Below are 25,059 nucleotides of genomic sequence, written 5' to 3' on the forward strand. Positions count from 1 at the left end.
TATTTCACCAGAATATTTCCTTCATGTCTAACTGCTTAAGAACTTGGTTGTTCATCAATTAAATCTAAATGTTCAAAATGGCCTCTGAGGGTCTTTATCAACCTTCCTTTTCTCCAACCTCACTGCTCCCAGCTCCCAGCTCAGCCCCTTTGCACTGATTGTACGATTGGTCTTTGCCTAATGAGGTACATGCCCAATTTGAATGCTTGCCCTTCAAGGCCTGGCTCAAAACTAGTCATTAGACCCTCTGCAAAGCTCCAAGCCCACCGAGATGTTAGTGAACAGTGGTGCCTTTCTCTCCCGCCTTTCCAAGAAGCCTTTTTCAATAAACCTCACCCCGCCCCCATCTGCTGCTGCTTGTGTATTTTCAATCAGTACTCAGACACTTTTATCAGTGGTCACTTGCTAATAGGTGGTTTTATATCAGGACTCCTCTCAAGGAGAGCCTGTATGCTAAGAGCTATCAGGCTTCTAAAGAAAGCAACTTATTGCATATTTCTTGTACCTTCATGTGTACTCCTACTCCATCCTCCCAGGACCAGGTCCTGGATGAACTTGCCACTAGGAGTTCTGCATGCGCATTGGGGTTCAGCTGGAGGGCACTTGGCAATGGCAGGCAAGAAGTCTAACCGCACCATTGCCAGGGTTAGGGCCAGCGGTTAGACTCAGAAAGAAATCTTCAGCAAAAGGCTGAGTCCTCTAACGACCCCTTCTGCCCGCCCCTTCCCCTGCCTGAGAGACTCGCCCCGGACAACGTCCGGACTGCCCCTCGTTATCAGGAGAGGGTCCGAGAGAGTCTAAGCCCACTGTGTACTGGGACAAGAGCAGAACCTCCTCAGAGAAGCCCGGAGCGGTTCCCCGCGCTGCTACTGTCTAGCTCCGCCCCCTAGGAGTCAGGGCCCCGCCTCCGCCCCGTCGAGTCCGGGAGAAGTTGCCCCCGCCCCGCGGACCCTGCCCCGCCGCCACCCCGCGACTTCTTTCAGCACCGCGGTGCGGACAGCTCCCGGGCCGGCGCCGGAGAAAGGAGGCGCGGCGAGAGGCCGGCGCGGGGAGGGCCCGAGGGCAGAGGACCGTATACGCAGGCGGGCGGGCGGAGCATGGAGCCCCGCGGCCCTCCCCGGGGGCGGCGCCCACCCGGAGCCGGACGCAGCTGAGCCCGAGGAAGGGCGGAGACGCCGGGAGCTGGGGAGCTGGTGGCTCCGGGCAGAGGCCGCGGCCGGAAGATGCCGGTCCGCAGGGGCCACGTCGCGCCCCAAAACACTTACCTGGACACCATTATCCGCAAGTTCGAGGGCCAGAGTGAGTGTGTGCGTTGGGGTGGAATGGGGACGATCTGGAGTCCAGGTTCTGTGGCAGAAGTAGTCGGATCCCCTTGCTAACTTCAAATGGAACAGGGTGGGGGGTACCGAATGCTGAATGCAAAATCCTTTAATGTCCCCAACACCTTCTCCTCCAGCGGGCCCCACTTACCTCAAATGCCTGCCCTCCTCTCTTCTAGAGCACTAGTGGCAGAGCACAGCCCCTCTCTCCACCCCTGAGTTATTTTCTTGGCGCCCCAAGCCCTGACCCCGCCTTCTATCACTGCCCTGCTACCCCTCTAACGCCCCCACCCCACCCCCCCCAAGCTTCTTCCAGAGGTTTTCTTGACTTCTTCCTTTTCACCTCCTGGCCCTGACGACTCCGGTCTTTCTAGGAGCTCTCCCTGTGCCAGACCCCCATCTGGTCGCATCCCTGCTCTCTCTTCCCCCTTCACAGTCTCCAAGAAGCCTTAGGCCTCCCTCCCACTTCGACCCATTACTGTCCTGGTCTTCCCACAATCCCCCGGGCTGACTTCTCCTCCCCCACATCTCTGGTCACTGTCCTGCTCCCCCTCCTGACCATCCCTTTATTACTCTCAGGAGTCCAGTAACTTTCCCCCGTGACTCTGGCCTCCTTGGCCTTCCCTAGACCTGACCTCCCCCCTTCCTCATTTGGTTACTGCTCTGCTCTCCCATCTAGTTCCCCTCTCACTGCTGCCAAGAGTCCCTATAATCTTTCCCTCCCTGCCACCGAATCCTGGTTGCTATGGGCTGCCACCCTCCCCCCTTCCACCCCAGGTCGAAAGTTCCTGATCGCCAATGCTCAGATGGAGAACTGCGCCATCATTTACTGCAACGATGGCTTCTGTGAACTCTTCGGCTACTCCCGAGTGGAGGTGATGCAGCGACCGTGCACCTGTGACTTCCTCACAGGCCCTAACACCCCACGCAGTGCCATGTCCCGCCTGGCGCAGGCCCTGCTTGGGGCTGAGGAGTGCAAGGTGGACATCCTCTACTACCGCAAGGATGGTGAGGTGCCCTCGGGCCACGGGTTGTGTAGGGCAGACTTAGCCCCTCTCTTGTCTTGCCAGAGTGGTCATGGGGAGGGCACTGACACTGGGACCAAGGGTCTAGGTGAATCCCGTCTCCTCTGTGGGCCTCAATTTCCTCATCGGTGTAGGGAAATGATGGGCATTGGATGTGATGCCTTCTAAGGTCCTTTTCAGAGGCTGGACACCAGGCTGAGCCGCTGACTGGTCCTAGCCCAGGGCAGGGCCTCCCGCTCCACATCCCTCCCCCATGTCCCCAGTCTCCTGGCTGTCCACTCTGTCACTGCCAACCCCAGCTGTCAGGCAGCTGGGATGGAAATTAACCTTTCCTCATCTCTGCCTGCTCTGGGGATTAGGGGAGGAGTCACCCCTCAAGGCCTCTCCCAGGCGAGGCGTTGGGGGCTGCTGAATGGGAGAGAGGTGGGCCTGGCTCACCCAGCCCTGGCTCCTTGGGGAGAGAGTCGGGGGTTTGGCCTCACCTGGAGGCTCACCCAGTTTGGAATGTCACTGCCAGCCCAAGTTTACTGCAAGCAGAACAGAAGCATAGGGCAGGGGCTGATGATAAAGACTTCTGCAGCCCTTTAAGACCCTCCCCCCAGAACCTCTGCGTCTCCACTGGATGAGGGGTGGGGGGAAATGGGTTGGAACTAGAATCCTGAAAGTCTCTTTGAAATTACCTGGATCAATGCCAGCCCCCACTCCCTCCCAACCTGATTCTGCATCAAAATTCCCTAGGGCATGTTTCCTAGAGAGAAGATGACTCAGGTGTGAGATGAGGCCCAAGCAGGTGCATTTGAAAAAAAATCTCCCTGGTGGTTCAGATGTTCTGCCAAGTTCAGGAAACACTGACAAATCCTTTCATTTCATGGATGAGGAAACCGAGGCTCAAGAAAAAGAAGAGACTTGCCCAGAATCCTACTACGAGCATCTACCCTGGGGCTGGAACCCATCTCTGGATTCTTCCCTAGAGAAATCTGTTCTGAGTAATCCTAAGAGGGGAGAACGGAGCCCAACTGCGTGCCTCTGTGCTCTGAGGCGGGACTTTTGGAGAAGGAAGCCCCAGAAAAGGGCTTCCCCAGGGAAGAGGGCCATTGGAGTACTAATAGGGGGCAGGTACCTTTGCACTGGGACTGAAGGTTGCTGAGAGCTTAGAGTCCAGAGGCCTGGTATGTGTGTGGAGCATGGGTGTAAGTGTGAATGTGAACATGTGAGGGTGTGTGTGTGTGTGTGTGTACGTTTAAGGGCTTCCAGGGTGCTTTTTGGGTAGGTCCTGGCTGTCTCTGTGGTGGTCCCCTGCTGCTGCCACCCAAATAAAAGCAGAGGTAGAGATCAGGGGTCTAGAAAGAGTCTGGCTTAGTTTGGCAGCACTCACAGGGTTAATGAAGTCAGAATATTTTTAAAAGCTGTGACCTCACCTCCTCATATCACTGCAGGCAGGTGACAGTCAGGGGAGTGAGCAGGGTTCTGGGGCAACAAGGTGGGACAGCAGGAAATGAGAGGGAACAACAGGGTTTTTTTCCCTCTCCTTGACCCCAGAGCTATACCTGATTCCAGACTCCTAGAGATGTCAGATCAGGGCTCCCAGGGTTTCCTGAGCCCCCCACATGTGACTAGGCAGAGGCAGAGGTCAAGGCCAGGCCTTGGCCCTCTGAGATCAGAACTCAGGTCTTTAGAACCCAACTGGGGTCCTCTAGCTATCAGAAGGGACTCTAGCAACCTAGTTTTTTGAGTCTGGCCCTGGATGAAAATGGAAAATTACCCACATAACTGGTGCCCCCAAATTCCAGTCTATGCCACCCCTACTCCAAGCCCTTTCTGGTCCTATAGTCTGAGACTTTGACCACCTGGACCTGTCTGAAATTGGCCTAAACCCCAGAAAAGGGAGCTTTCTGGCCTGTAGTACCCTAAAGGAAAGGTGTGGTTCTCAGATAACTTACGTTCACTTTATGGTCCATTCTGACCACATGGCCTTTTTTTATGTATCATATTCACATGCATCTTATAGTCCTGCTGAGGGGCATCCTAGTGGTGACTTCTTCCCTCCTTCAGTCAATACCGCCTCAGCCCCACTCCTCCTGACTCCAGCGAGGTGGAAAGGGGTTCTGTATAGAACTCTAGCTGGTTTATTTATCATTTTCTTTTCCTCTAAAGGAGTAATCCAATGATAGCTCTCCAAGTCAAAGTGGAAGGTCTGTGTCCATATATCTCCGCATTGTGCAGCTGCCTACAGTTGGGCTCAAAGAGACCAAGGCACTTGGCAAAAATTAGCCCATGAGACAGGGCCCAAAGACCCCTAAGAAACTGGCTTTTCCTCCATCTGCCTTTATAGGAAAAGTGAGAGCCTAACAGATAAGGAGGAATGGGATGGCCACAAGAATAGAACCCATGGGAGCCTGGAGAGAAGGATGGAGAGCGCTCAGATCTCCCCCACCCCTACCCTGTCCCCTCTGGACACCTGCCAGAGGTGCCCAGCCATGCCCATCTTTGCCAAGTCCTCTGATGACCCGAAACCCGAGAGTCCCCTAATCCCTAAGCCAGACTTGAGGAAGCCTGGGGCTCCTCCAGTCCCTAGCTCTGGATGAGGAGGACTGGACAAGGGCTGGGGTCAGGGGCCCCAATGTTTTCTACACACTCACCCATGAGCGCCAGAAACACCAAGCAGGGAGTGGGTGTGGATCAGTCACTGTCTTAGTGGCAGCTTTTTGTAGCACCTCCCAAAAGGCTCACCACAATCCTGGATGGGATATGCATAAAGAAATGGAGGTAATAGACGACAGGGAGACTGTGCCAAGGAAGGGGGGAGGGCCAGAGGGCAGAGGAAGGTGCAGAAACGAAGAGAAACTGGAGGAAAGCACATCCAAGAGACAAGAGCAGAAGGGCAGTGTCGGGGTGGGGGGTGGGGTGCAGATAAACCTGCTGCCCTTGATCAGGAGAGGTGGGTGCCGGGGGGAGCCCCTGAAAGGGAGTATGAGACAGTGACTGTGGCTCCTCCTCCAGGGACAGGGCAAGAGCACAGGAACACCCCCACACCTGGGCACAACCTAGGGCAACACACTCACCCACTTCTGATCACCCAGCTAGTTACTCATGAGCAAGGACAGCAGCATAGGGATGGGGAAAAGGAAGGCTCTGACCTTGTTCAAGCCCTCGTAGCCTCCTGTCCCATAGGCAGCAAGCATGAAGGTCAGACATGGGGTGCCACACACAACCCCCCTCCAGCCCTCGTGATGGGCTAGGATGGGCTGGTCTTCAGCCCATTCCCAGCCTCAGTTTTCCAAAGATAGCATTAGTGGGTGGGTACAGCCACTCAAAGCCTGGACCTTGGCAGCTCCCAGCAGCGTAGAGAACCTGGAGGCCCTGCCCCTCTGCCCAGCTCTGTCCTACCCAGTCCCCTGCCAGGCCAGATCTCTGCAGTGCCAGAGAGAGTGAAGAGATAGTCTGACCTTGGGGGCAGTGTCTCAGGCTGCTGTCCAAGGAGGCTTCCTTGCTAGGTCCCAGTGCCCATGCCTTGCCATGTCCTGGGCTGACAAGAGCGCCAGGCTCTGGCAGGGGAGGCAAGCCTACAGTACTGTGAGCCCAGGAGTAAGTCACAGAGGCAGGTGGGTGGCCTCGCCTCGGTGTGGATGTCTCCCCCGGGGCCCAGCACAGCAGCTGGTAGATGGCTGCCTGGTGCCTGGGAGTCTGGGAATCTGATCCAGAAGATTCCTGCTCCCAGGGAGGAACGTGGGAGGGACGACAGGGCAGCGCAGCAGCACTCCAGCGCTGATGACCATGAGGAGGCACCAAGGGGAGTGAGCACTAAATGGGGAGCTGGGGGAAGAGCTATTCTAGTGAACCCCAAAGTAGCCGTACTCCTGCCAGCCGGCCCCCCACCCTCTCACTTGTAGGTACACATTCTTCCATTCACTCCGTCAGCAAACAACATCTGGGACAGGTGCTGGCCGCTGGCAAATGAGACAGACCCAAACCCGGGCAGCTCTGTCTCTAATTTGCATGTTTGCTGGAGGCCCCTGCCCCTTAGGGTCCTGCTCTTTAGATCTGACCCTCACCAGTGGTTTGACTTGAGGGACATGGGACCACCGTGTACTGTGGAGAGGGGGCTCACGGGGTGTCTACCCACCTATGGGCACGGGAACAAGACCCTGGAGTGGAACAAAAGGAACAGTGAGGCAAACGACTGGGTCCGGGCTGCTCAAGAGGGTGGAGACAGTGGCTGAAGGAGCCAGTTCTGCCCCCACACTGCCATCTTTCTCCCTCTCCAGACTACCCTGCCTGTTCCCCAGTCCCAGCGCCTCTGCCTTGGGACCCTGTGCCCCTTCCAGGCCTGGAGCAGCCGCCTGGCCTTCACTCGTCCCAGACAAGACCCTTCCCCTCTCCAAGCTGTTGCATATTAAGAGTTCAGGGATCTCTGATCCATGTCCCCTCCCAGCCCCAGCAAGTCAGTTTCTCAGAACCCCAGGCACCCATCTGCAGAACAGGAATCTCTGCCTCCCCCCAAGGACCCACTGGGCTCCACCATGTAGACTGAGGCCTAATGTGCCAATTGGCTCAGTGCCCAGCACTTAGTGTGTTCTCAACGACGAGGCCTTTTCAGTGTCGGGAGCAGGGAAGCTTTGTGGGATGGGAATATGGGAGCTGAACCCAGGGCCAGCCAGAGCTTCATAGGGTAAAAGGCTCAACCTCACCTCCCCACTTAATCCACCCCCATCTGCTCAGCTTTAATTACAGCAGAAGCAAACCTCAAGGTTAAGCCCTGAGCTGAGGGCCAAGCGTGGACTTGGACCCAATGCTACATTATCTCCTAATGAGCAGCTTAGCTGCTCTCCCCACCTCTGTCCTGTGGGTCGGGCAACTTCTGGGCAGCATCACCAACCCTCTGCCCAATAGCTCTGGTCGCTGTCCAGGCCTCCTCGCCCTATGGCTGCCCTTCATTTGACCTTAACTCAGCCCTCTTTCTAGCGCCCCCTGGCCAAGCTCCTGCAGAAAAGGACCCCTTCAATGACCCCCCCCACCAATGATCTTTACAGCCTCCAGCTTCCGCTGCCTGGTGGACGTGGTGCCTGTGAAGAATGAGGACGGGGCTGTCATCATGTTCATCCTCAACTTCGAGGATCTGGCCCAGCTCCTGGCCAAGAGTGGGAGCCGCAGCCTGTCCCAGCGCCTGCTGTCCCAGAGCTTCTTGGGATCCGGTGAGGCGGGGTACAGGAGGCAGTGGGAGGGGTGAGTAGGGGCACCAGGTGGAGCAGCTGGTCCCCGGCCCTCGCTGCTCTGACCTTAGCCCTGGTTTCAGAGGGCTCTCATGGCAGGCCGGGTGCACAGGGGCCTGGCGCGGGCAGGGTCAAGTACAGGACCATCAGCCAGATTCCACAGTTCACGCTCAACTTTGTGGAGTTCAACCTGGAGAAGCACCGCTCAGGCTCCACCACGGAAATTGAGATCATCGCACCCCACAAGGTGGTAGAGCGGACCCAGAATGTCACCGAGAAGGTCACCCAGGTGCGGCCTGCAGGGCAGGGCAGATGGGGCTGTCCCGAGCCTCAAGGGTCACTTCTCAGGTTCCGGGCCCAGGCTAGCAGAGGGAGCCAACTTCTCCACCCCCCTAGTGTCTGCTCTGAGCCCCAGGCCTCCTCTCCTGCTTGAGTGTAATTCTTTAGACCTGAAGGCCACCACCCTGATGCCCAGCTCCTGGAGCCAGGGAGGCTGGGTCAACAGAGCCTGTGACTAATGCCACATCCTAGGCCTGGAGGAGCCTGGCAGGGAGGCGAGGAGCGGACACACAGGCTATCATGGGAGCCTGTCCAAGGCTCTGGCAATTCACAGAGAAGGAGAAGCAGAGAGAGGAGGTGTCAGGGCCATACCGAGAGGAGAGGTAGAAGGGATGGCGGGAGGCCCCCAGCCCTGCTCCTGCCGCTTGCCTTTGAGGTGACAGCCAACCCCCCACAACAGAACCCTCCTACAATCCAGGCAGAGGGGAGGCGGTGCCGGCATCTTCGGCTCTCTTTGAGCACTTCCTGGAAATCAGGCCCTGAATGCCTCCCCCGCCCTCAGCCCGTCCTTGGCCAGCCCAAGGCAAACCTCCCTGGGTCCTTTGTTTCCACAGAACCACTGTCCTTTCTCCTAGGGCCTGGTGCCCCAGCCCCCACCTGACCACTTCAGAGGGAAATGCAAAGAGTCTGCCCAGGGTTCAGGGGACAAGGTTCCTGCCACTAACTTGCTGTGTGACCTTGGCCAAAAGACCTTATCCCCTTTCTGGGCCCCAGCGCTCTTGTCTGGAGGAGGAAGTTGGACTACATAGTCTCCGAGGACCCCTTAAACATTGAGTAGTGCTGGCCCCAGGAGACATGTGGGGGCAGGCGGGGGGCCTAGACAAGGGCTAAGCAAGGACGTGCAGGGCATGGAAAAAGGCCTACCCCAGCTTCCCCTGGGACTTTGCCTTCACGGGGGAGACAGGGGGCAGTTCTTTATCCTCCCTGCCCCTTTTCCACCTGAAGCAGTCTTCGCTGGAGCAGATGGGGTGGAAACTCCCTATGACCCAGCCTCTCACTGAGCATGAGAACCCTGGAGAAGAAAGGACCCCAGGTGGCGGGGATTGGCCCTCGTAGATCAGGCAGGGTGGCCCAATGGCCTGATCCTGGAAATCCCACCTAGTTGCTCACCCCAGGGCCCTCAAGTTGGCTGCAGGGGTGATGGGGGCTGTCGGACTAGAGAGTTGCCCGTGAAGACTGACAGGCCTGGCTGTGGTCCCTGCCCCCACTCAACCTGCCTATTCCTGTCCTGCTCCCTACCCCAGCCCCTCTTGGCTTTACTAGCCCACCCCATGTGGGCCCTAAGGTGGGGAGGTGCCTGACAGAGCTCAGGGGAGCAGGCCACCATGGGCCCAGAGCAGGGAAGTCACACTGGCCTCAACCAGAACTTCCAGGCCTAGAAGGCTGTGATCCCACAGCTGAGTTCCTACATCCTGAGGGCAGGGCCCTGCAGCTCTGGGTAACACTAAGAAGGATTGGCTTTGCCGGGAAAGGACCCTTATGTTGGCTTCAGAGGCGGTGGGAGACTTTGGAGGTCTGTGTGGTGGGAGAGATGGCACCCCTGTCTGGGGGCCCTAAGGATGTGGATACTCTCCTCCACCCTCTGCAATTCCTGCTGTCTCCCTTCCACGCCCAGTGCTTTACTGTTTCACTTTGGCCTGGTCTTGAGCAGCCCTGGAATAAGGGGGCGTGGCTATGATGGCCTAAGCTTTCAGTGCTCATTCAGTTCCCTTTAGTTGAGCCACCATGTTAAGTGCAGGGCATATAAGATGGGCATGCCAGGCAAGGAAACTGTAGCCTGTGGTCCAGTGGGTAATAACTGTGTGGGCAGGGGTGTTTACAAGGGGCAGGGAGAAAACGGATACAGAGGGTTCATGTCTGTGCAGGGGCAGAGGAGGCAAAATAAGAGCCAAGGCCTGAAAGCTGAGCAGGAGGTCACTGCAGAGTGGGGACACTGTGGCCTCTCCTAGGGGCCTGGATGTCAGATTGGGGACCCTCTGGTTGGAACCAGCCCTTTGGGGACTCTTCCTTATTGTGATCCCATCTGGTGTGCAAGATCAGAACATGACATTGCAGATTTTCTAATACCAGAACCATCTGCCAGACCCTATCCGGTGGAGGCAGTAGGGTGAATGGGACACCCCTCAGGCCCCATCCCTGTCGGGGCAGTGTCTGACAGAGGATGAGCGGGAGGAGGAATTACTGTGCAGAGCAGCAAGTGCCATCCGGATGCCCCATCTCATTGAATCAGAACAACCCCATGGAGTTTTTTGCGCTTTGTTATCCCATTCTGCCCATAAGGAAACTGAGACTTATAGAGGTTATAAAACTTGCCCTAAGACAGACTTATAACAATGTGAGATCCGGGATCAACCTGGAAAGTGTGGCTTCAAAACTCATGCTCTTCCAGATGCCCCAGCTGTTTCTTGTGTTGGGCAGCTGGGCAGAACCTGAGTGTGTTGGGCTGGCCCTGCTGATCCTATGTTGGCCGTAGTGTCAGAGGCAGGATGGGAGTGGGGCTCAGCTGAACGTAATGATCAAAACCCCCTTGCTCAAGGCTCCCTGGTACCCAGGACCTATCAAGGCCCCAGATTAGCTATACACCCCAAATTTGACTCTTTCTATGGAAGGCTCTGAGAGTTGGCCTCAGGGAGGGCCTTCACTGGTCCAGGCTCCAGAGGTACTCACCCCTACGTCTTCCCAGAATGCACCCCTATGTCTTCACCCCTCCCAGACCCGTCTTACCAGTGGTGGCTGCCCCACTGACTATCCCATGGCCCTACCCCAGGTCCTGTCTCTGGGTGCGGACGTGCTGCCAGAGTACAAGCTGCAGGCGCCACGCATCCACCGTGGGACCCTCCTGCACTACAGCCCCTTCAAGGCCGTGTGGGACTGGCTCATCCTGCTGCTGGTCATCTACACGGCCATCTTCACGCCCTACTCAGCCGCCTTCCTGCTCAGCGACCAGGACGAGTCTCAGCGCGGGGACTGCAGCTACACCTGCAGTCCACTCACCATGGTGGACCTCATCGTGGACATCATGTTCGTTGTGGACATTGTCATCAACTTCCGCACCACCTACGTCAACACCAACGACGAGGTAGTCAGCCACCCCCGCCGCATTGCCGTCCACTACTTCAAGGGCTGGTTCCTCATTGACATGGTGGCTGCCATCCCCTTCGACCTGCTCATCTTCCGCACCGGCTCTGATGAGGTGAGCAAGCCCCGTATGGGTCAGCTCCTGCTGCCGTCCCCTGCGCCCTAGCCCTGGTACCAATCTGGCCTCACAGTCCTGGGTGCAGACAGTACCTGGCATTGGGCACCTTTACCAAAGCAAGTGGAGGTGGAAAGGGGGGCTCAGATACCTGTCCTATCCCATCCCTGGAGAAGGATCGGCCAAGGCTGTGCCACAGGCCTGGGTGCTCTTCCTGGGCTCCAGAATTTGGCCCCTTCTGGGACGGGCGCTGCGGTAGTCCCAGCCCCTCATGCTGACTTCTAAACTATACTTACCCTGGAATTATAAAGGGTCTGCATGCTGCTCCCTCAATGCGGCCTGACTCACTTCTTGCCCCCAGCCCCTCCACTGTGCCCACCCCACTTCCCTTAGCTGATGTGAGGGCATTTTCATGCCCTTCCTGTAGCTTCCGATCCCCCTCTCTCCTTTTGCCCCATCTCTTTGGGATCAGCTTTCCACTCTAATCAGCTCTGCCTCTGTGTTCCAGTCACTGCCCCAATCACCCCAGCCTGTCCAGCAGGAGTTTTCCCGCATGACTCCCTGCACATCTCTCCCTTAATTTTCTTCTCTACCCCATTGCCCCTGCCTGGACACTGAGTGGCCTTCTTATCCATCCCTGCTCCAGCCCCACACCTGCCAGCCTCACCTCTACACACAGAAGCCAGAGCAAGTTTCAGTTCACTTATCTGACCCTGTTACTTATCTGACCCTGTCCTCAGAACCTTCAGTGGCTTCCCAGTGGTTTGGAAAAAAAGCCAAGCTCCATATGGACCCCAAGGCCCACAGGAGCAGCCCCTGCCCACCTTCTAGGATCATTTCTCACTACTTCGCCATCTTCCTTTCTGTGCTCCAGGCTGCAGCACCATACTTGGTTTCCCATCTGTGCCATTTCACACCTCCAGGCCCTTGTTCATGCTGCTTCCTGAGCTTAGAATGCCCTTTCCTTCTCCCTCCTATCTACCTGGAGGCTGAGCCTTGTCTCAAGACTCAGCTTATGTGTCACCTCCTCTATGAAGCCTTCCTGCCCTTCCCCTACAAACTTGACCTCCCCTTCTTCTGTGCTCTTCCTAGATTTCTGTCCTCATAACCATAACACTGTTTTGAGATTTAGGCTGAGAGCTTCTTAAGGTTCCTTACTGTGCCCCACTCCCAAGAGCCTGGCCAGAGCTCTCCATGAGTGTTTGTTGAGTGACTGTGTGACCGTATGCCTAAGTAAACAAACATGGTCCTGAGCACAGCCTTTCAAGGGCTAACCCCCAGCCCCGTGGCCCCCACCCTGCCCCTCCAGACCACAACCCTGATTGGGCTGCTGAAGACAGCGCGGCTACTGCGGCTGGTACGTGTGGCCCGGAAGCTGGACCGCTACTCTGAGTATGGGGCAGCCGTGCTATTCCTGCTCATGTGCACCTTTGCGCTCATCGCACACTGGCTGGCCTGCATCTGGTATGCCATCGGCAATGTGGAGCGGCCCTACCTGGAGCCCAAGATCGGCTGGCTGGACAGCCTGGGAGCGCAGCTCGGCAAGCGCTACAACGTCAGTGACCCAGCCTCGGGCCCCTCGGTGCAGGACAAGTATGTCACTGCCCTCTACTTCACCTTCAGCAGCCTCACCAGTGTGGGCTTTGGCAACGTCTCTCCCAACACCAATTCAGAGAAAGTCTTCTCCATCTGCGTCATGCTCATTGGCTGTGAGTGCTACCTCATACCCCAGGCCTTACCCATAGAATTCGATGTTTAGTTTTGTAATGAGACATAACACAGTAACAATGATATACAGGTCCTAAGTATACGGCGCCATGAAATACTGCATGTGTACACCAACTACACACAGAAGTTGATCCCTATACAGCATTTGCTATGTGCCAGGTACCGGCTACATCATCTGCAGGGCCCAGTGCAAAATGCAAACGCAGAGCCTTTGTTTAAAAAGTATTAAGAATTTCAAGATGGTGACAGTAGAAAATTAAACCAAGCTTTGAGTGGGCCCTTCTTAGCATAGACCCCCACGCCTGTGAAGCCGGCCCTGCCAGGCACCTTTCTAAGGGCTTATCAAAGGTCCACATTTCGTTCCTAACACTATTCCCATGAGGGCCATTTTATGAACCCAGTTTACAGACCAAGAAGCCTAAGGTCCTAACTTTCCAGGGGTTACGCAGAGACCCAATTCCAGCCCAGGGGGCCGCTCCTGGGGCTGTGTGTGCTCTCAGGCCCTGCACTGCGCTGCCTACTTCCCAAGACAGCTGGTCTAGGAACACCAAAGGCAGTGTGGAACTTTACACGTAGGTTAAGTTGTCATGTTCAGAGTATTTAGAGATGTGAAAACCCAGAAAAACAAAAACAAGAAGAAGAAAAAAATGGGCGAAAATAAGAGACCAAGAGTTTTCCCTTAATTATAGTTTTTACAACTGAAAGGAGAAAACAAAACTGAACTAAAAAATTCCATTGCCCTAGCTTTTTCGTAGCAGTTTGGCCTCTGGGCCCAGGAAGATGCCAAGAGGCACGGGGCAGAGGGACGAGGCAGGAAGCCCAGGGAGGGGCCTCTGTCCCCCAGCTGCCCTGGCGTTGAGCTGGGCATTTTTTACTTTGCCCGGAACCTAGAGGTCCCTGACCATAGGGCTTCCAGGAAGAGGGAGTCCTGGGGCAGGCACAGGGATGATGTGGCCTGGTGGGGACGTGGAGGACCTCACTGTCCTCACGCCCGCTCCCCAGCCCTCATGTACGCCAGCATCTTTGGCAATGTGTCCGCCATCATCCAGCGCCTGTACTCGGGCACGGCGCGCTACCACACGCAGATGCTGCGTGTCAGGGAGTTCATCCGCTTCCATCAGATCCCCAACCCGCTGCGGCAGCGCCTGGAAGAGTACTTCCAGCACGCCTGGTCCTACACCAACGGCATCGACATGAACGCGGTGAGACGCCACCGCCCCACTCGGGTTGGGGTGGGCGACCCAGTTCAAGTCCCAGCTCTGGCTAATGCCCCGCGGGAGGCCAGGGTCCCGAGGGTGCAGAGCGTCCCCAGGGCCCTCCCCGCCCGCTCCCCAGCCCNAGTTCAAGTCCCAGCTCTGGCTAATGCCCCGCGGGAGGCCAGGGTCCCGAGGGTGCAGAGCGTCCCCAGGGCCCTCCCCGCCCGCTCCCCAGCCCTACCCCACCCCCACACGCCTCTCCTCGCAGGTGCTGAAGGGCTTCCCCGAGTGCTTGCAGGCAGACATCTGCTTGCACCTGCACCGCGCCCTGCTGCAGCACTGCCCAGCCTTCCGTGGTGCCAGCAAGGGCTGCCTACGCGCGCTCGCCGTCAAGTTCAAGACGGCCCACGCGCCGCCTGGGGACACGCTTGTGCACCTCGGCGACGTGCTTTCCACGCTCTACTTCATCTCCCGCGGCTCCATCGAGATCCTGCGCGACGATGTGGTCGTGGCCATCCTAGGTGCGTCGGGCGGGGAGGATGGGGATTTTGGGACTGGAGATGTCCTGCCTGGACCACTCCATTCCTAATGATGATGGTGGCACCTTTTATGACAGGCATGTGCTGAGCATATGCTACAGAGAGCTTTATCCCCAGTTCCCTGAATCCTTAAAACAAACCTACCATAGGTCCATTTTCCCGATGGGGAAGTTGAGGCACAAAAAGGTCATGCTGGGAAGTGCCCAAGCAGGGGTTTCACGGGAATGTGTCTGACTGACAAGTCCGGGCAGGCTCCTCCTACCTTCTTCCGCTCCTGGGAGCACACTGTGAGAGGGCAAGGGTTTGTCTTGGGTGGAGGGGGTCTTCAGTGTCTCAGCACAGCTACAGGGACAACTGAATTCTGGAGGAAGGATATGAGCCTTGGGTAGGGAACAAATGTAGGGCACATGCAGCCTCCGCCGCTTACCAGTGGTGTGAGTGTGACCCTGGGTCGGTCACTTCACCCCTCGGAGCCTCATTTCCTTGCCAGCCTAGCTCTCCCTTTGTCTCCATGGCCGTGCCCTCCTCCAACCCCTCTGGGTAGGGCCCCTCAGGCTCCTCTGCACATTCCTTTCCCTCTGGCCTGCCCTTAGCTCATGTTCACCAAGTGTGGGGCTCTGCTCTCTTCTCCTCGCCCTACACCCCCCACCTGGGCCAGCTCCTTGCTCCCAGGGTCCCAGCCTCCACCTGTGTTACAAGCACCCCCAGAACTCTGTCCCAGTCCCGATCTCTCCTTAGACCGAAACATTCCATTCCTTCTTGGGCGTGGCCACCCTTATATTTCATAAACAGATCAAACAACCTGAAATTATCTCAACCTGAAATTATCATTGACCCTCAAAAGCAGCTCCTTCGGCAATCCCCATCACTGTGAACTGTCCACTGCCCCACCCCCACCATCCAGGCAGCCCTAGAGCCGGATCTGTTTCCCTCTCTGCCCCACACCTGCCTCCTTGTCCCTGCCTGGGTCCAGCCTTCGTCGTGTCGTTCCTAGGCAGGTGCCAGGAGCCTCTTTCCCGTGTCCCTGCCTCTGACCTACCCGCATATACCATCTTCCACCTTCTGCCATTGACCTGAAATTCACATCCGTGCATACTCCTCTTCTGCTCAAAATCCCTTCATGGTTCCCCATGGCCTGCGGGACAAGTGTGAACCCCTGTGTACTAGTCCTCCCCAGTCTAGCCACCCTAAGTCCTGCCAGCCTCCCCCTGGTGCTTTAGGCTCCAGCCATACAAACTACTTATGGTTCTCTAAACCTGTCTGTCTCTGTCACATGTCTGTGCTTTTGCACGTGCTGCCCCTCTGCTTGGAGCGTCTGCCTTGCACCCCTGCCTGGCAGACCCTGGGCATCCTTCAAGCTGAGCTTAAGCACAGGCCCCTCTATGAGACCTTCCCTCACTCCCAGCATACTTTAGCAGTGCCATCCACATGGGAGGGATAATAATTATTATTAATAATTAAGAAGCCAGTCCAATTTAAGTTTCAGTTAGAGACATGAAATCCTCTCATTTTGTCCTGAGTGGAAATGGACATTAGATCATAATCCTTCATCTACCGGATAACCATCACTTTATAATGTTGCCCAGATTTCAAGCTCCTGGGTTTCATATGTAACCCTAGCAAGTCACTTCCCTCTTTCGGCCTCAGTCCCCTCCTCTGTGAATGACCTTTGAGCCTGTTCTCTTGAGGGTCATGTCCTGGCCTCCATCCATCATTGTCTGTGCAAACCATTAACGACCTTTGTTCAGTATCACCAGGCTTAGGGGGCTGGACTTTCTTGTGGGGAGTGGAGATCAAAGCAGCCATGGTCCCTGGCACCCCGGCCCTGGGCTCTCTGCCTCCCAGCCCTGATTGCAGCACTGACCACACACTAATTTTTCTGCCCAGATTGCCTTTCTCCTGGGGGGTCCAGTCCTCCTCAATTCTCAAAACCCAGCCCCAATTTCACTTCCTCTGTAAGCCCCGCCTCCTCCCTACCCTCAACCACTCCTGGTAGAATGAGCCCCTCCCTCCTCCATGGCCCTGTATAGCTCTTGTCTCTCCCCTTTTCGAAGCCTCTATAGATCATTCTGGAAACTAGTTGCTTGCCTTTGTGCCTGTCTTGCAGACATGTTAGGGGCTCCTTGTGGGAGAGCATCATATTCATGTTTACACCCTTATGGGCAGCACAATGCCTGGCACCAGGAGGGCCCAATATTCTCGTCACATGCCCCAAGTATCAGCCCATGTCTGCCCTATGACATCTGTTGCTACCCATGCCTTGCATCTACCTGCCTCTTGCTGTTCAAGGCACTTTCTCAAGCATCATGTCTGCCCCTCTGGATAACCCAGTGGGGTGGGCAAGGCAGATATGGTTATACCCAATTTAGAGATGAGGACACTGGGGTCCGGAGAGGGGAAGTGATTTCCCCAGGCTTCCTCTGTCAGGGCTATGCTGGTTACTTTGTCCCACAATGGACAGTGAGGACACAAAGAGACAGAAGTCTCAGGCCCTGCCCTGGGGAGCTGGGTGTTCCTGGTTCCCTGCACTCTTACATCACTGTGGTGGGCTAAGGAGAAGGGAAGAGTTTGAGCAGAGAGTCTTTAGTGTTCCTTACTGCCCACTGTCCCCCAGGGTGGGGGTAGGGGCAGCCCCGAAGCACATGGAAATAGGAGTAGGAAATCTGATAGAGGGTGGTCCTGAGGGGCTTGGAGACAGAGGGAGGGCCCATCTACTGAAATGGGGGGGCGGGGCACTGCAGAGCTCAAAGGACAAGGTAAGGGCACACTCCTCTCCCCCACCTCCAGCCGTGTCCCCAAAGCCTGATCCTGAGAACCAGGCCTAAGCCTGGCAGGATCCCTGAGGTGGGAGAGAGATCATGGACAAGAGGCCCTCAGGGAGGCTCCTCAGAAGACAGCGTGGAGCCAGACCCTGGAGAGACCCCTACCACTCTGGCTGGCAGGAAAGAACGACATCTTTGGGGAGCCTGTTAGCCTCCATGCCCAGCCAGGCAAATCCAGTGCAGATGTGCGGGCTCTGACTTACTGCGACCTGCACAAGATCCAACGGGCAGACCTACTGGAGGTGCTGGACATGTACCCCACCTTCGCAGACAGCTTCTGGAGCAAGCTGGAAGTCACCTTCAACCTGCGGGACGTGAGTCTGGGCTGGTGGGCCAGGGTGGATGGTGGCCCTTGGCCGGCTGGTAACAGGTAATGCCCAGGCAGCCTGCTGAGAGCTTGGGCTGCTTGGCCTGGGGGGGACCTATCCAAACCACCTCCCTTCCTTTCAACCCCATGCTGCGTCTTTCACCATAATTTCGTTTGTTTCTGCCATGGCCAGCATAATGCTAAGTGTGATGCTAATTACCAATTATTGAGCACCAACTATGTGCTAAGCACTGGGCTTCTTTAACATTATCTCATTTAGTTCTCTCCTTGCAAATGCTGTTGTAATCCGCATTTCCCAGATGAGGAAACTGGGAGTCAGAGAGGATTAAATAAATTGACCAAAGCCACACAGCCCCATAGTAAACCATACAGTCAACGGCAGAGCCAAACTATGGAGGCAAGTTTGCGACTCCACAGCCCAGGCTTTTCCTACTTTAAACCAAGCTGAAAAGGAGGATGTCTGCCATCCAGAGGTACACAGTGCCAGGTCCCTAGAGTGTAGATAAGTGATAGAGCTATCTCTCCTCTTAAGCTTATCACTCAATGGAGGAGGTTAAACAACTCAAGAAAAATAAAGAGCCACACAATTAAATAACCAGGAAGCTACAGGGTTGTGCAGGGCCAAATTTCTGTGGAGCTCAGGGTTGCCAAGGCGTGGGATGGCCAGTACAGACTGGAAGCCCGGAGGGGCTGCTTGGAGGAGGGGGTCTGGAATCAGCTAGTGAAAGAAAAGGACAGGCACACCTGGCAGGGGCGCCAGTGACTGAGGCCCTGGCTCTGAGTCCCCTGCCTCCAACATACCTCCCAGCCTTAGGATGAGGGGCTCTGCAGGCCTAGGCTCTACACCCAGAGTGGAAGGTGCGGTGCTGAGAAAGGTTTTCTTACTAGGGACAGCCCTCCCCACCCTGTACCCTCTGCTGTTCTCCCCCTCCCCTTGTCTTTCCCCTTTCCACCTGATCTGTCCAGGAGACATCTTATAAGGACCCTGCCCTGGGGGGCCCAGCCGCTAGGAGTCAGCAGGTGGCCTGGGTTCTCACTAGCTGGGCACCAGGGCAAGAGGGATGCAGCTTCCATGGCCTGGGGCATCTGCAACCCTTGGGTGCCTCAATCTCATGGTACCAGGAGGGTGGGCTGCCAAGGGCGCTGCTGAAAGCACCTCCTGAGTTGATTGGAGTTTCCAGACCCAGTCTCCTCAGAGGGGTCTCCCCATTGGCCCATGCTGAGGGCAGGAGCAGGGCATTCAGGAGAGGAAGGACTAGAACAGCTCCTCTGCCTTCCCCCTGACCCAAATCTTGATGCTCAAGGCAGCCTGTCCCAATACTCTGTGGAGGTCTGCACGTCCCCAAGCTCCTGTACGTCTGCTGCACTCCCAAGCAGGAAAGAGCCTGCAGGAAGCTGCCCAGAGCATTAGCCCAACCACTTGTCACCACTTTCTTACCTGGTTGTCACAAGGGCCGTGGGGGTGGGGTGGGGGCAAGGGTGAACAAAGAGACCCTGTTCCAGCTTTGGTCCCTGTTACTTGATGCCTTTGTTCCTCACAAGGCAGATGGGGGTCTCCAGTCATCACCCCGACAGACTACAGGCAGCCAGGACCACCAGGGCTTCATCTTCAGTGACAACCAGTCAGGTGAGCAAAGCCAGCCCCTACCAGTGCCTGTCCTGCCCCAGCCTAAAGCCCCTTCTCAGTCCTCCATCCTGCTTCCCCTGGAAGAGGCCTCCTCAGCCTCTGGATGAGTGGAAAAGGGCTCCTTCCCTAGGCTCGGTGCTAGAGGCCCTTGTCCCCTTCCTCCCGCTGTGTCAGACCCAGAGTGAGGGCTAGCCGAGTGACCAATGTGGCCACAAGGTGGAGATACTGGCTAAGCCCCCGGGGTTCTACATCAAGGCACCAGGTGTCCCACTGGGCTGCAGCTCCCTGGACGTAAGGCCAGGGCTGGATGTAAGGCCAGGGCTGGATGTCCCCACCCAGCCAGTCCCTGCCCCCCAAAGCTGCCCCCCAAAGTCCCCCTCCCAGGGCTTCAGCTTTCTGGGTCCTGGAAGCAGATCTCTATGAGGGCAGGACCTCACACTCCAGGGCACCCAGGTAAGGAGATCCACTTCTCCCACTCTGTGTTTCCAAAGCAGGAGGGGCATGGGCTCAGGGCTGTGGAACCAGCTAAAACAAGCTCAGGCATTCCTTTCGTTCTTGCAGGTGCAGCCCCTTCCCTGAGCCTCTCAGAGGCATCTGGACTCTGGCCTGAGTTGCTGCAGCAAGTGCCCCCAAGACCAAAGCACAGCCCCCCAGACCCTCAGGGAGACCCAGACTGCTGGCTTCAGGAGCTGGGCTCCAGGCTAGAGCAGCTCCAGGCCCAGATAAACAGGTGCGTGCCCTGCAGGACAGAGTTTGGTGGCTGCATAGAGCAGGCCCAACGGCAGGCTAGGCACCGGTGCCCCCTCCTGGTGACTTGGGAACATCACTGGATGTCCTGAGTTTCAGAACAGCCGACAGCATTTAATAGCAGGCCTCCCCACCCCTATGTCACTAAGCACAATTCCTTGGATGGCTTGTCCCAGCAAACCCCAGAACATGCCAAGGAAACTTTCTTGGGCAGAGGTATAACCTCATGCAGAAACAAATTCCATGGGCCTTTGGAAACGGGGTGTGGCCTGTGGGTGGCAGTGCTGTGGTGGCAGAATGAGAGGTTAGGGGAAGCAGAGTCCTGAGTTCAAATTCTGGCTCTGCAACTTACAAGCAAGAGTGTGGGTAAATTACTTAACTGCTCTGAGCCTCTGTTTGTCCTTTAGTGAAACGGGGATAATCAGAATACCCAGGTCAAAGCTTCTTTATGAGGACCAAATGATATGTGCATGGTGCATGGTCATCTTTATTAACAACGTCAGGGATGTGCTAAGTGGAATCTGGGGAGAGGCTGTGAATTGTAGCAGGGAAATAGCTTCAGGTACGCCCCAGGTTTCCATTCCATCCAGCAGGAACAGCATGTAGGCTACACAATTGAGAGCTGTCTTCCAGACCTAAACTGCTCTTGCCAACCCTGACCCTGACCCTGACCCTGATTGTGGGGTTCTGTCGGGTAGGCTGGAGTCCCGCATGTCCTCAGAACTCAGCCACATCCTGCAGCTCCTTCAGCAGCCCCTGACCCAGGGCCACACTGGCTACATTCTGGGAGCCCCTGCCTTCAATGATCTGGCATTGTTTCCTGCGGCCTCAGAGACTCAGAGTCCAGGAACTAGGCTGCCCCAGGGCATTCTGCCCCCTGCACAGGTGAGCAGGTGAGGGGATTCCCACGGGCTTACCTGGCGGCAGCTGCATGCCTTCCCCCACCCCCAACTTGGTCTCAGTGTGGCGTCAGGGGTCAGTGAGAGCAGCCATGGCTTCTGCTGTCCTCCTTTATGGTCCAAGTCATGACAGGGCAGCCTGGACAATTAGTGGCAAAGCCCAGATTATGACTGAGACCCCACAGCTGGCGCAACGGTAACAAGACACAGTTCCTACCAGTTTCCAGCCTTGAAGTCAGGGTGGCCTGGGGTGGGGGCTCCCCACACTGCATCCCTCACTCTTTCTTGCCCCTCTCAGACTGCAAGCTATGGTGACTTGGATAAACATGGGCCGAAGCGCAGGAACTCGTCCCCCAGGATGCCTCACCTGGTCACGGCAACAGACAACACTCGGACACTCTCCTCAGAACTGGAGCAACCTGAGGGGCTCCTGTCACCCCTGGCCTCACCTCTGCACCCCCTGGAGGTACAGGGACTCATCTGTGGTCCCCGCTTCCCCTCCCTCCCTGAACACCTTGGCTCTGTCCCCAAGCAGCTGGAGTTCCAGAGACATGGCTCAGATCCTGGATTTGTGGGGAGTTAGAGCCACCAAACCCCAAGATAAAATACAGCATGAGGGGATTAAAGGTGGGTGAGGTAAGAGTTATGGATTTGGTGGAGGCAGACAGCTGCCAAAATGGACCTTTGAAAACCATTCTCCTAGAGTAGCTACAAACTTCTAACCCAGGTGACCCAAGATGGTAAGGTGAGGAGGCTTAGGATTCTCCCAGACTCCTCCAGGGCTTTGTTTAGATAGCAGGCCTGGTGGAGGGTGGGTGAGCCTTGGGCATGGAGGTAGCATATAGGACAGAGGATTCAGTGAGGAAAAGAGAAGTTTCTGATCTTCTGTGTGACAGCTTTGTTCTGGGCTGGGTGCAATCATGTCCTGGATCAGAACTACCGACTGCCTCTCAACTCAGCACCTAAGGTTGGTCAGACCTCCTGCTGAGAGCCTGTGACCTGGCTGGAAATGAAAGTGTCCTCTGTAGTGGACATATCAGGGAACATAGCTCCAGCCTTCAGCTGCTTTGCCTCTGATGGTTCTGTGATGACATTTGGGACTCTAGCAGACAATGGAGTGTATCACAGCTAATAAAGTCTGCATATTTCACGTTGGGCTGGTTGTGTAACTTACCTGAGGGTGATCATGTCCTTGACTGTGCCATGACCCCAACACCTTGTTGTCTTCTCCAAGCCCTTCTCACGGAAGCTGTGTGTTAGGGACCTGAAGGTAGCTCTGCTAGACCCAGGAGCCCCTGGATCATGGGGCTTTTAGCCAGGCTGGGGTGAAGGGAAGCAGAGAGATACTGGCTTGGTTGTCATTGGGAATCATGACAATAGCCAACACTTTCATAACTGCCTGTGCCAGACACTGTGCTAACTGCTCTGCAGATATTAGTTCATCTAATCCTCACAACAACCCTATGGGGTCAATGTTATTCTCCCCATTTTAGAGAAGTGGGGACAGAAGCAGAGAGAGACTAAGAAACTTACACAAGCATGAAGGGGACTTCCAGGGGGCTGGTACTGTTAAGTTTCCTGATCTAGATGCTGGTTACATGAGTGTGTTTCAGGTTGTGAAAATATGTACACTTCTATGTATAACTTATACTTCGATTAAAAAAAAAAAGAAAGAATTTTGCCCAACAACATAGGAAAAGGAGGACGTAATTTCAACCCAAATGGTTTGGCACGAGAATACATGCAGTTAACTACTCCACTGAAATGGGCTGTTGCAAAAAGTACCCAGTCACTGGTATTCAGTTCTTTTTGCTCCAATATTCCCTAAAAGAATTTTGAAAATGTGTTTGCCCCTCACACATTTTTAAGTTGACATCTGAAATGTTTCATTAATAAGTTTAAATAGTTGTAAAGGATGTAATTTCCAGTGTGTTGTAAATATTGATACTTTATAAACTGTTTCATTTATATTGATCCATTTCAATCCAAATAGTATAGTGATTTGAGAGCCAACATCATTCATTTTAAAAACACTACAACAAACTCTTCTTTAACATCATTCCTTTTCTTTTCAAAATTCCATTCTATTCCTTCCAGTTTATGCTACACCTAATTTATTTTCATGCTTTAAAGTTTATTATTAATAACCTTATCATATCTCTGAGACACAAATCTATAAATTGAAAATATATAAAATGAAAAATTCAATTTTTTGTAATCTTACTAAGGCTTTAAGGGTTACAACTTATTAGTACAGAGTTTTTCAAAACAATATAAATATATCAAATTTTTATAAAAACTAAAATTTTATTGGAAATGCATCTTTTAAAAGAAGGTATGTTCCTCAGTTCATGTGTGTGGATGAATATAATTTTTTATTAGAATAAGACAAGGTTCAGCAACATTTTTTTTTTAAGATTTTATTGGGGAATTGGGGGAGGGGAACAGACAAGTTGCTGTTCTTTTGTTCTTCAGTCTAGTTGTGGAGGACATTGCTTCACTGGCCCATGTTGGTATTATCATTGCGCTCTTCCCAGGTGAGGCAGATCCGTTGCCGGCCACTGGACGGTCGCTCACAGTGGCTCTTGGCAGCTCATGCTGGCTGCTGGTCACTCAAGCTGGCTGCCAGCCACTCATGGTAGCTTATGGCAGCCCACTGCAGCTTCACTGCAGCCTATGCAGTCGCCAGCAACTCAAGGCAGCCCAGCTCCAGGTCGAGCTGTTGTTCACCATCTTAGCTGTAGAGGGCGCAGTGTCACTAGCCCTTATGTGGGATCCGAACCCAGGCTCTGCTGCTCAGAGCTGGCATCCCAAGCCAACTCTTAACCAACGCGCCACTCGCCGGCCCCAACATTTTTGTATGTACTTTTCTTTCCTTTTTAAAAAATTTAAACAGTAAAGTTGTTCACGTAAGTAAGTAGATGGGACTGTAAGGAGTTTGTTATGCATAGCAGTGTCACTCAATTCTTTGAATTCTGTCTGAATTGTCTAACAATCACATTTATCATTAAAACTGTATTTAATGATATCATCTAACGTCAATACAATCCTTTAATTCTGTTTAAAGCAAAGAATTGGAAGTTATTTAAATTATAAAGATTCAGAACTTCTCCATTCAAACGCACAACACAGATAAATTTAGGGCTTGATTAGCATTTGCCTTGGGATCCCATGCAGGGAAAAGATGGAATGGAAACCGAAAGAAAAACAAAACAAAACAAAACTTAGAGCCAAGCTGGTAGGGTCGCTGCCTACTGAAGACCAACCCTAGAATTCCCAGCATTTCTAGAATGGACAGGAAAGCACGGGAAGGCCTGACTGAAGCTGGCCTGGTCCTGATTAGATGAGCAGGTTGGTATGCAAAAGGTTTGTCCTCGGCCTGTCCTTGGGGTACTAGGAGAACAACTCTCCCGGCTTAAAGGGAGCGTTGGTATGAGTGAGGAGGAGAGGTGGTTCCCGTTTGGATGGTGGGCCAGACTGCCAGGCCAAGGGGCTTAGTGCCGCGAAATGCAACAGGCCCCCGCATAAGGCAGAATTTTAATTTTTACTCGACAGCGTGTAGAAGCTGCTCGGAATACCAGCTGCAGAGTGGAAGTCAAAGGAGGTTATACAAGAGGTTTCATTCTCAAGGGATTTGGCCTAGAACTTGGAGGCCTACTGGTCGGTACTCTCGCCTGTATGCCATCCACGCCCCCATTCAGCCGCACTGCGCCGTTATCTCTCTGACTGATATCTTTGTCAGCCAATGACCTTTGGAGCTGAGAAAGCGCCTGCCCCTTGGAATTGGGCGGTGCAAGTAATTGGAGTGACAAATGTTTGCACCAATAGGGAGGAGGTTTCAAAAGCTACTGGTACAATAGCCAATGAGGATAAGGAACTGTTCTAAAGGACGTATCACGCAGCCAACAGCGACGCCACTGCGGGGAATGCGTAACTTCCGTCCCGAGAGGACGAGGCAGCGTCTCAAACGGAAGGTGGTTATCGTCCGAGCCCTAGCAGTTTTGAAACTGGGGGTCGGGCTCTGCCGTCGTTGTCTGTCGCCGCGGCCCCGCTTCCGGGCTAGGCCGTCCCTGCCCGCCCCCGCCCC

General features: G+C 54.8%; 1 protein-coding gene across 8 annotated transcripts; it reads left to right on the top strand.

Moving 5' to 3' along the window:
• The first annotated feature begins 1,181 nt into the window (after positions 1–1,181).
• On the top strand, positions 1,182–22,122 carry KCNH6 (potassium voltage-gated channel subfamily H member 6). Of its 8 annotated transcripts, none has more exons than XM_019637617.1 (13): positions 1,182–1,299; positions 2,097–2,327; positions 7,375–7,536; positions 7,638–7,843; positions 10,661–11,086; positions 12,396–12,795; positions 13,817–14,016; positions 14,279–14,531; positions 17,492–17,685; positions 19,242–19,326; positions 19,888–20,056; positions 20,772–20,966; positions 21,271–22,122. In XM_019637617.1, the coding sequence occupies exons 1-13, from the start codon at positions 1,224–1,226 to the stop codon at positions 21,605–21,607; spliced, it is 2,934 nt and encodes a 977-aa protein (XP_019493162.1). In that variant the 5' UTR covers positions 1,182–1,223; the 3' UTR covers positions 21,608–22,122. The 8 variants fall into 8 exon arrangements, with proteins under 8 accessions (XP_019493162.1, XP_019493163.1, XP_019493165.1 ...); XM_019637618.1 differs by having other exon boundaries at positions 20,772–20,958; XM_019637619.1 differs by having other exon boundaries at positions 1,220–1,307.
• Positions 22,123–25,059: the final 2,937 nt, after the last annotated feature.

The sequence above is a fragment of the Hipposideros armiger genome, unplaced genomic scaffold (genome assembly GCF_001890085.2).
Source record: "Hipposideros armiger isolate ML-2016 unplaced genomic scaffold, ASM189008v1 scaffold_34, whole genome shotgun sequence".
NCBI classification, from domain to species: Eukaryota; Metazoa; Chordata; class Mammalia; order Chiroptera; family Hipposideridae; genus Hipposideros; species Hipposideros armiger.

Coding starts and splice junctions, on each gene's coding strand:
- KCNH6 (XM_019637617.1), top strand. CDS start 1,224: ATGCCGGTCCGCAGGGGCCACGTCGCGCCCCAAAACACTTACCTGGAC. Junction 7,537..7,637: donor CCAGAGCTTCTTGGGATCCG/GTGAGGCGGGGT, acceptor CCCTGGTTTCAG/AGGGCTCTCATGGCAGGCCG. Junction 7,844..10,660: donor TCACCGAGAAGGTCACCCAG/GTGCGGCCTGCA, acceptor GCCCTACCCCAG/GTCCTGTCTCTGGGTGCGGA.